The sequence below is a fragment of the Fundulus heteroclitus genome, chromosome 15 (assembly GCF_011125445.2).
Source record: "Fundulus heteroclitus isolate FHET01 chromosome 15, MU-UCD_Fhet_4.1, whole genome shotgun sequence".
Taxonomy (NCBI): domain Eukaryota; kingdom Metazoa; phylum Chordata; class Actinopteri; order Cyprinodontiformes; family Fundulidae; genus Fundulus; species Fundulus heteroclitus.
The window spans coordinates 20,883,637-20,894,924 of NC_046375.1; the positions used below are offsets into that span (position 1 = coordinate 20,883,637).

At 40.3% G+C, this 11,288-nt stretch overlaps 1 protein-coding gene across 1 annotated transcript; it reads left to right on the forward strand.

Annotated features, from left to right (window-relative positions):
- The first annotated feature begins 642 nt into the window (after positions 1 to 642).
- On the forward strand, positions 643 to 9,463 carry LOC105930614 (serine/threonine-protein kinase BRSK1). Its single transcript, XM_036147649.1, has 8 exons — positions 643 to 987; positions 1,129 to 1,267; positions 1,395 to 1,522; positions 3,645 to 3,780; positions 4,125 to 4,302; positions 6,178 to 6,261; positions 6,597 to 6,885; positions 8,239 to 9,463. Exons 1-8 carry the CDS (start codon positions 825 to 827, stop codon positions 8,991 to 8,993), a joined length of 1,872 nt encoding a protein of 623 aa, XP_036003542.1. The 5' UTR covers positions 643 to 824; the 3' UTR covers positions 8,994 to 9,463.
- Positions 9,464 to 11,288: the final 1,825 nt, after the last annotated feature.

Sequence of the window (11,288 nt, forward strand, 5' to 3'; positions counted from 1 at the left end):
CAGAATAATAAAACAATCAGAATTTTGTGACCAATTTCCAGTCTTTGGATCTTCTAAAGCTTTACTTTGCCGATACTTCCACACACGTGCATGCATGCGCAGAGACTGTGACATTCCCTTTGGAAAATGCAGTTTTGGGAACATGGCCTTCTCTGAACATCTCATCACTAAAGACCTTCTCTAAATCTGTAGATTGTTTTTTTTACTAACAAGTCTTGCGAATGTACTTTTTTTCCACTAACTGTTCATTTTAACATGTCTTGTATGCATGTTGTGTTTATGTATTGTCTTTCCATGCTTCTACATCAACCTGCCATGGGACTGCAGATGAAAATTAGCATGTATGGCTAAATCTGGCATATTTACATGCTGAACCTTGTTGTGAGCATGTCAATGAATATGCATAGACCCATCTTAAATAAATAAACTCTAAACTCAAAAATTAGTATCATCACTGATACTCATTTTTGATTTGGAACAATAACATTAGTATATTGTTTATTATTAGTATATACATAGTATATTACTAATATTTTTAAACCAAGACAAACATATTACAGAGACTGCCTTTAGCATTCTAGTTTAGAAAATGTAGACTCGTTGTCCAAATGGCTCCAACACTTTTACAATCCAGCATGACAGACTAATGCAGCAAGATGAAAAGGGTAAAACAGAGTAACACTCTGATCCACATGGCAAATAGTTGCTATCAGCCCAACCAGGTAGCATTAATTTTTGGGGTCTTAATAGATTGGTGAATTTCTGACCACCTGGTCACATAAAAGTCATCCAATTGCAAGCGACTGATTTCTCTGTGCATCTCGATGGAATTCCCGACAAAATTACGGACAAAGGTTTTTAAAATCCACCAGAAACTGATCTTTTTTTTCCCCCGATGGATGACAAATGTGTCCTGTTGTTTCTTTTGTAGAGATTTAAAGATTGAAAACTTCCTTCTGGATGAGCATAACAACATAAAAATTGTAGGTATGTTATATTGAAACATTCTCCTTTAACACCTGACTAACCAAGTTGCATCCCAACTCAGAAAACTATTGAACTTTTTTAGTTTATTACATCTCAGAGCGCGGTAATGAGCCCTTGCCGTATAATTGATTATTCCCACAGACTTTGGCCTGAGCAACACTCTGAAGCCGGACTCTTTATCCTTGGAGCTCCTCAGCACCCAGTGTGGCAGCCCTGCCTATGCCGCCCCGGAGCTGCTAGCTCACAAGAAGTATGGATCCAAAGTGGACGTCTGGTCCATGTAAGTGTTAAACTCTCACATTGTGTGTGTTAACTGATTCAAACTCAGTGGAGCTCATCTTTTTTCCTCCTTCAAATCAATGCTTGTGTCGGTTCACTTTTTATTTTATTTTATTGTTTTCGTACAGAGGCGTGAGCGTGTTTGCCATGCTGACGGGGACACTACCCTTCACTGTTGAACCTTTCAACATTAAGCAGTTGCACCAGAAGATGGTCAATAAGGACATTAGCAACATCCCCGGCGACATCAGCAAAGGTCAGGGTATTATCACATTCTGAAATAGTCACAGCAAACAGACTTAAATCGGAGGAAACCTGATGTTTGCTCAGTTCTTTCTGAAAATGTTTCAACACCTATCCAGTAGTCTGCGTCAATTCTGGTGTCTCACACTTGAGCCTGAAATACTGGTACAGTTTCTGGTATTAAAATCCCCCTGTAGGTCAAATTAACCAGTTTTTTTAGCGCTTCTCATTCAATATAGTTTCACTTTGACTACTGTATGTATGGTGTTTCATTAGTTTGGTTTAACATGTTTATTTAAGCCTTATTCACTTTTCTATCAGATTAGGTAACATACCCTAACAGTTTTATGACACAAAATAAACTTGGTAAGCACATTGGATTTAATGTGGGATTTTTGCTTTTTACTAGCACTGGAAGGTTTGTGCTTTGAGTCTCGTTACTGATTCAGATAAAAAAAAGACATTTAAAACATCACTGTCAAAGAAAATCAGCTTTTAAGAACTTTTTTCTTGAGTTCATATACAAGTGCTATTCTGTGAAGCATTGATGGCTAGGAAATGTGCATTTACCTACACATCTTTTGATTGTTCTCCCCACCCACTTAATTCCTTTTCATATGGACATATTTTGGAAAAATAAATGATCAGTACTCTCATCAAAGTTACAGGAAAGTACCAAGTAAGTTCTGTAAAGTGTGTAGTACTAAAAAGTAAGTTCTAAGTTTCAGTATGTACCTGGTAAGTTCCAGGAAAGTAACCAGTTAGTTCCATTAAAGTTCCTGGAAAGCATCTATTAAGTTCTGGAAAGTACCTGCTTGGCCCCAGAAAGTAAGCTCTAAGTTAGTGGAAGGTGGCCAGAAAGTTTGAATAGAAGTTTTCTGGTAAATACGTGGTACGCTCTGGGAACATACCTGGGAAATATCTGGGAAAGTATATTATATATTATCAACTGGGAAAGAAATCAATAAATTCCATAAAATTAACTAACTAGTGCTATAAGTTCAGTTGTTATCAAGAAGAAAGCCTGGTAAGTTTCAGAAAGTACCTTACAAGTTCAAATTAGGTACCCATTTATAAATAACCTCCTTATGCAGCTCTGTTCTTAAAAGTACCCTTTGAAATAAACCAGTAGTTTCAAGTTTCAAGAAAGTACCTTGTACATTTCGGGGAGGCCCTGATTTGTAAAGTATCTGGGAAGTTCTGGGAAAGTTTTCTAATACATGTTATTGCATAACATTCATTTCATTCATAAAGCAGCCCTGTTCCTAAATGGTTTCCAATAAACTCTGGGAAAGTAACCAGTAATTGTCAGGAAAGTATCAGAAAAGTTCTTGGTAAGTGCTAAAAAAATAATCTTTAAGTTCTGGAACGATGCCTGGTGAGTTTCAAGAAAATACATTGTTTATTTTTTCTGAGAGAATATTCCATACTTTCCAGGAAAGACTCTTCTAAGTCCAGGGAAAGTAACTTGTAAATTCAATGACAGTATCTGGTATATTCCGTAAAGGTGTACGGACATTAACCTGAAAGTTCTTAAAAGGTACAGGCTGTGTCAAGCAGTTCCCCCTTTAACCAAATGATCAGCTACTGACAGTTTTTTCCCCTCTTACTCTTGGACTTGACCAAATAAACAACAGCCTTAGAGTCTCAATTTATATCACCATCATTTTTTAGCTCTTTCACTCATTATGTAACACATTTGAGCAAATGAAATTCCTCTTTGCGTGGAAGAAAACAGCCAAAGCTCAAATCCTCTCTACTTTGACAAGCTCGAATCAGTGCTGTTTCAGTGCTACATGCTGAAAGCCCAGACATTCACTTCAGTTTTTAGACCTACTTTTACTTCTGTTTTTCTTGGCTGAGTGAAATCCCTAAGTACTATCTTATGATTATAGCAGTAAATCTTTGCCCTATTTTACTAGAAGTGTGGAGAAGCACTCCAAGTTTCAGTCATCGTTCTTCAAGGTTTCTCCTTCTAACTAAGTTATGTAACTTTCTAGGCAAACAAGAAAAGAATGCATTAATTTGGGAACGGGGCTACCTTTCTGCTTCCTCCCCTCCAGAGAAAAGAGAGATTATTTTTAAATAATAAAGGTAATGACAAACGTTCTGACTTTACTTCACACATGCTGCAGATGCCGTGTCCTTCATGATGCTTCTCCTGGAGCCCGACCCAGATAAGAGACCCAGTGTCAAAGATGCAATGGGAGAGAGATGGATCAGCGAGGGATTTGCAAGGAAACTGTTACATACACTCCCACATAAAAACAGGTAAAACTAGAGATTTAACTTAAGCCTAAATGCTATACATCGATATAGGTGCAATAACCAACAAGACGAACTGTATCCAACAAAGTGAAAGTTTTTGTAGACTGCATTGTGACAGCCTTGAATAATATAGCATGACTAAAAGACCATTATCACTTAATGCATTGTGGAAAAGCAGTCATGTCTGACTGGCAATGATCAATTCTCTCCGGCCCACTTGTTTCAGTTCTGGTCTGCACCCAACCAACAAGTCCTTCCTTACCAATCCCTGTAAATTCATTGTTGTTGTCCTTTTCAGACTTTCTTTTCAGAATGGGTTTTCATTCATTTTCTCTCCTATCTCCCAGGCTGTGTCCAGAAGATCTTAACTCATCTGTGCTGAATTACATGACGGAGACACTGGGCTTTTCCCACTCTGAAATCATAAACACTGTCACCGCCAACAGACCCTCTGCCATCATGGCGTCCTATCACCTGCTGCTAAACAAGTTCAACCGGAGCCACAGAGGAGCCAAGGCTGGCAAGGTTAATGCTTCATATCACACATACCTAACATAGCTAACACAGGTGTGTCATTAACTTTGTCAAAATGTAACAGGGTTACACCATCATTACTTTGAGGGGGCATACATCACAATTCACATTAAATGCTATTATTGTTCAGACATCGAAACCTGCGAAGATTTACTTCACAATAACTATATTTATTACATTTGAACAACTGGAGGAGAATGCTTACACCCCACCTATTAAAGAGCAATAATCAATTTACTGGGAAGCCACACTCAAAACATATAATTATCTGAATGAAAGGCTAATAATGGTCAATTGTTGGGTTCATAGAAGACAAAAGGCAAGTTCTAAGCTCTGATTATCAGTTCTGATAGCTGTTTGTCTTCTAAGAGTAGAAAGGAGAAAAGCAGCCATAGCACTGGTACCAGATAAGCACCTAGGCAGAGGAGAGTAGTATGGATCAAAGGGTTTAACTGGATCTTTGGACCTCCACATCCTTCTCTCAGCTTGATTGACAAGGGAATCTTGGCACAAAAGCTGTTATAATTGGTCTGGAGGTTGCTCTGATGGAGAAAGGCAGCACATGCCTTCACAGGGCATAGGGTGGATGGGTGGTTCCGGTTCTGGATCCAGTGAGAAGACATTACCCATGTTAGGAGGAATCTCCTCTAAATAGGTTTAAAGAGGTAGATTAAGAATTTTTTTCCATGATTTGAAAGCCTGAGTCTAAAACTGCAACGGCTTACTAGATGAATCAGATCAACAAAAACTAATGGAGGGTCTCCATCTGAGTTTTTCTGTGAATCCCTTTAACATATGTTCTCCCTCCCCAGGACCTGATTCACATTTAGAACTTATTTCAGTCACCCAAGTTAACAAAACCCTATAAGATATTGTCCAGAAAAGTATTTACAGGCCCAGATAACCTGGAGTCTTACCATTGTTGCAGATATGTTCAATCTAAGTGTCCAAACCAATATAATACTTAAAATTTGGAAAGGTGTTTATGCTTTTCCCGTACATAAAGGTAGTGGCCCCTCTGACCTAAACAACTACCCCTCTAAAACAAAATTTTCAGTATTGGATAGGATCCTTGAAACATACTTTTTATCTGACACCTTATGTGATTATCGATCTAGTTCTATTAGTGATCACACACTAATATCACTGCTGCCATGGCTGTGAGAAATTACCTCACTGGAGCCCTGGTAGAAAGAGAGCATTGGGCCATATTATATATAGATCTTTTAAAAGCATTTGATTTAGTTGATCATCAATACGTTTGAACAATGTCAAGAATGCTGGCATTAGTTTAAAAGCTTGATTTCAAAACTATTTAAAAGGTAGGAGATCATAAATTAGACTTCCTTGAGATAACTAGTGGTGTGCCACAAGGATCCATTTAAGCTCCAATCCATTTTTTCTATTTTCATAGGTAATTTAAGTAAAATATATTTAATAAACTGCATTTCTGTGCATGTGTGAGGTGTTTCCATATTGCCACACACCTGATTAAATCATTAACAGGGTTATGCAGATGTTGAAGGCTATGCCAAAAAGGTAATGGAGTCATTTCAATAACAAGTCTTGGAGTAGGAATGCATTTAAAGCATGTAGGGCGGTGGAGGCTGAGGACCAGGACTGGGGACCACTCATTTAAACTAAGGAGATAAAGACGTAAGCTGGGGAAGTGAAATACTGATCCATGGCAAATCTGAATGAGAACATCTATCTATACATAGACTGGAAGCCCAAAAGAGTGGAGAAGTTTCTTAATGTAACATTTGGGTCATGGAGCTTATACCTCTGGCATATATTTTACATGGCATGTTCCCTTTAAAGAGCAGATTTGCTGACAATTCTGAGGCCTTCTGTGTGACTTTGCAGAAGATGGAGAACAAAGATTGGATTCCTTCAATCAAGACTACATGGAGAACCAGAAGCAACACTGACTCAAAGACTCAGCAACAGGTAAAAGTCAGAGCTGTACCCATGGGATGTTAGAGTAATGCAATTCTTCCTTCAGTGAAGAATAAAAGGATGTTATTGCCTTACCTTCTACATAACTCAAAACTGTAATTGAAAAGGGAAAGCTGAAAGGATGTTTCCATTAAGATGTATATTCCAGGTATTTCTGCCATGGCACACAATTTGGCCCAATTCTGAATTAAAATCATTTCCCTATATTTGCCCGTGTTTGTTTCCTTTCCTCGTTTCCTTTCTAAAGCCGGACTGTCATCTTTGAATCTTAAACTACATTAGCCTCTGAACACAACATGTGACAATGAATCATTCCCTGTCTACAGAGTGCACCGAAGAATGAAAAAAGCTTGAAGCAGTTCAACAAGTCGGTGAATGTCCAGCAGACGAGCAGAAATCAGAACAGGAGGAAGACCACAGATTTCCATAGAAAGGGTCACCACAAGGATGACGAGAACTGTCCGCCCTCTCCTACTCTGCCCCGCGTTCCTCGCTCTGCTTCCCCCCCTTCACCCTCACCGTTCATCTCCCCCGACCCTCTGTTGGCAGAGGACGGGACGACGGATGAGGAGGTAACCATCTCTGTGAACACCAGGGAGACATTATTTCCTGAAGGTGAGGAAGTCTGTTACCCACAGTGCCTTGCAAAAGTATTCAGACCCGATGAACCTTTTCACATTTAGTAAGAATTTTGGCTTTTACTGTGAAGTGGCAGGAATATGATACATATTTCTCAACATTGTTTACATATCAGAACATGAAAAGTGTATTAATCATTTGTATTCAACCGTCTTTACTCTGATACTCCTGGAAAAGACCATGTGCAACCAATCGCTTTCAACGATCATAGAGGCTAGCAAAGACAAGCAGAAAGACTCGAGAAGGATTGTTTGCAGTTTCTTACAAATACTTCAGGGAACACGGCAGGGAGGTAGAAGAACATGAGATGTTCTTGCACAATCTGACCACCATCTCCACTGTAAAACACGGTAATAGCTGCATCATGCTATGGGGATTCTTTTACCGACAGGGATAGGGAAGCCCATCAGGAAGTAAGGAAAATTTAAAAACCCTGAAAGGACTCATGTTATAAAGCGGAACTCAGGCTACGTTCACACTGCAGCCTGAAGTGACCCAATTCCGATTTTTTTGCCCATATGCGACCTGTATCTGATCTTTTCATGACAGTCTGAATTACATAGATCGGATTTTTTCAAATGCGACCCAGGTTGCTTGGATATGTGGTGCTAAATCCGATACATATCTGATCTTTTCAAATGACCTGTGTCTGTACGGCCAGGTCGCATTTATCCGACCTGTACATTACCGATACTCGACAAACGTCACTATTCTGCGTCCTGCTATGCAGAAGCGGGAAGAAAGACGACACCCATAGCGGACAACAATGAGAAGAGCAGTCAATGGAGGGAAAGCTCCGGTTAGAAAAGAAATTAATGACCGCAAAATGCGCGCCAGCATTATAATCCGTGTTTACTTCCGCAAACAATGAGCACGCTTTGCTACGTGTGACGTCATCGCGTCCTCGAGTGCGCATGCGGGACACTTAGGTTGAGCGCATTCAGTTCAGACAGGAGATCACATACAAGTCGCATATATTTGGAAATGTGAACGGACACGCAAAAAGATCCGATTTCATAAAAAAAAATCGGAATTGAGCATTAAGACCTGCAGTGTGAACGTAGCCTAAGTGAACATTGCACTTTTAGGTTTTCTTCTGCCAAAATGTAGGAAAATCATTATTAATGTTCCTTCCAATTCACACTTAGTCTGTGTTGGATTATCACATGATATACAAATACAGTACGGTAAATGGTTGTGACATGACAAAATATGAGATCATATTTCTGAATCCTTTTGCAAGACACTGTAAAAAACAACGACAACATTACCACCAATCCACAGTGCAGAAATACTCAGTGGCCTTCTGTCTATGCATGTATGTTCTAGTGTGTGGAGACCGGGAACTTGTCCATCTTTCCCCTCCGAAAAGCTCAACTTCACAACTCTGTGACTCTGCGCCCTGCCATGTTCCCTTACCAGCTGAGCCCATCAGAGACAGCGTCGGGTCCAGACCAATCCGACACACGCACCCGCTCAGGACAACTCAGTCGGACGGAGCGGCAGACCCTGGGTCAGACTGCTTCCAGGACAAGTACCACCAGGAGAACTCTCATCACCTTAGCATCAATGAGAGACTGGAGAAGCTGCAGACGTTTTACTCCTCTGAAAAGAACAGCATCTCTCCCAGAATGCTCCTGGAGGCTGGTCCCATTCTCTCCCCAGAAAGAGGGCAGCTGGGTTCCACCCAGACATCACAGATGTCCCCGTCTGCTCATCTGCCACGCCTACGCAACGTCGGGCTAAAAGATGGCAGAGGAAGGAAGGTGACATGGGCGGGCCTGACCAGACCTGGACCTCCTAGACTTCTGGTGAATGGGTTGAAGCCACCGGTTTTCCCCTCGCAGAGACAACATACGTTAATCATGAAGAGCCTCCGGCAGGAGAGGGGAAGAAGAAAAGAGTTCACTGCCGCAGGCGGAGGCGAGCGAGCAGGAGAAGAAATCGACGGAGAGAAGAGGAACTCTGTTCAGTTACGTTTATCTCCCCAGCGGCGGGGGGCGAACCTGAACCTGCCGCTGCTTCCTGTGGCGTTGCAGGGTAAAACTGACAGGAAGAACCAGATACAAAGTTTAGACTACTGACACACTCCGGTTAGAGCGCTGGTGTCCGGAAAAAAAGGTCCACCGAAAGTTCATGGAAGTCAGAATAGCAATAAAATATTAGTCAACTGTGTAGAAACAGAGGAGTACGGCCAGAAACAATTTCAACGAACTACCATAAATGGCAGCTACAAAATTGTACAGTCCTTAAGCTATGTTCCCGTTATACTGTTCTATTCATGCCACGCTCAGAGGAACCCATCCTAGACAAACACCATTCAGTTTGTTTAACTTTAGCTGCAGTGCCAAAAATACTTCAGCTTCATACCTCAGCTGCTGGATTTCAGTCTTAGAAGGACGGGGATTGGTTTAAGTCATGGGAAACATCTCAAACCCCAACCTCCTCCCATCGGATTGCAGCTCAGAATCTGTTCTGACCTTTGATTCTTAAACAAAACCTCTGAAGTCAAGTAAGTAAATGATAAAGGAAAAATAAAGAATGTCATCTAAAACGTCTGCTGTCAGAATTGCTGAGAGATCCACTTTATCATCCATCCATTTTCTACACCCCATGTGGACGGTTGCCTATTCCCAGTGGTCAGTGAGCGAGTTGTCAGGTTGTCAGTCTGCTACATAACCAGCACAGAGAACCACGACCAACATTCACACACACTCACATCCACGGACAACTCTGCATCTCCAGTTAACCTAATGGTGTTTGTTAAATTTGTACTAAGAAGTCCAAAATGTGTTTATTAACTGAAATGGCATCTAAAGTTTCCAAAAAAAAAAAAAAAAAAAAACCCTGAACTCAAAATTAAACATGGCTCCCAAGCTTTAAAAATGGAGTAAAGGTTGCAGAAATGAGCTGTTTGTTGGCACTTTGTGGACGGCTTATATATCTTCTTAAATCAGCGTCAGCTGTGGTGCGTGTCTGATTTAAACCCTGAAGTAGAAATGGATGAAGTGAACATGATGACCATCAGTCTGCCAATACAGCAGGTGGTTACCATGGAGACTGAATGCAGGCTGGCGGAGAGATGCTGCTGAGCAAGGACTAGCACAGCCTTCTCAGGTGTGAAAAGATATGACAGGGGATGCTACACATGTCTGAAGTAAGACACTATGCCACTGATATCTCCAATAGAAAAACAATATTTCTTCATTATATATTTTTAATATCTATAACCTGAAAATCAAATCCCTCAGTATTCTTGTTAATAGTGGGTATAGATAGTCATTGAGAACAAATATTATTAAGTCCACCTGCGACTGCAGCATGATTAAGATAGAAATGCCTCATTCCCAGATCCACAGTCTGACATCTGGGCCAAATTGAACATAAGCGCCATAAAAACATTTAAAGGTTTAAAGGTTAAATTAAATTTTCTTTCCCATACATGCTCTTACAATAGCCCGACATGTAAAATGAGTTTTCCACTATTTACCGTAGTTACCTCTATAGGCTCTATTAGTCAGTTCATGAGTGAGTGATTCAGGCCAAACTCTCTATGTGCGTGGGTGCAACGGGCTGCTTGCTCTTGTTCACCTGGTTACTTTGTTGAGTCTCAGTAATAATCGATGCGAGAGAACACAGGCTAACTTCAGGCTAACTTCAACACTGATAACTTTCCTACCTCAGCAGACATTACGCCTCTAGACATAAGACCTGTGCAGTCACAGCAGCATAGCAGCACATGCGTTTGCTTTTCTCCCAAGTGCGTGCACAACACAGGTGACGTTTCAACTTGTCGCCAGAGGGGGCAAACTTCTGCAAAAACTCTGGAACTTACACTTTGCTCCTATTCATTATAAAGGTATAAAAGAAAACTAAAGTTCCTTGGTTTCAGGTAATTATGGTTTACACTGTTATGCTACTATGACATTTTATTAGCACAAATGATCACCAAACCCTTCAATTATTTAAATTGAGAGTTTGGTAGCATTAATAAAATTGTTATTTTTAAACTAATTACGCTGGTGACATTGAATCTGAAAAAGTTTCTATTTTATTTTTTTCACCAAGCAACCATTGGCTTTTTATATTTGGCTAGTTTTTTGAGCATTTGATAATTTTTGGTTTTGACATGAAAGTCTTCGCTTAGGAGATCACACCTCTAAAGGTGTCAGATGCTATTTTTAATATGACATAATAACATAAAAACAGTTATGTTGCTTGGCTTAAATCTCATTTCAGTCACTTAGTTTTTGTCCACAAGTGAAGGTCTATGGATCATTAATATTTAGATGCAAAGATGTGGAGGAATCTGGTAGCTACTTCATGGCACTCATCACGGCTGTTGAATAATTCACCTTCTGTTACATGATGCTGTGTTT

What these genes read in the sequence shown, in the direction of transcription:
- LOC105930614 (XM_036147649.1), top strand. Translation starts at nt 825, where the DNA reads ATGGAATTCCCGACAAAATTACGGACAAAGGTTTTTAAAATCCACCAG. An exon ending in ACACTCCCACATAAAAACAG is followed by an intron (nt 3,781 to 4,124) that starts GTAAAACTAGAG and finishes CCTATCTCCCAG; the next exon opens with GCTGTGTCCAGAAGATCTTA. An exon ending in ACTCAAAGACTCAGCAACAG is followed by an intron (nt 6,262 to 6,596) that starts GTAAAAGTCAGA and finishes CCCTGTCTACAG; the next exon opens with AGTGCACCGAAGAATGAAAA.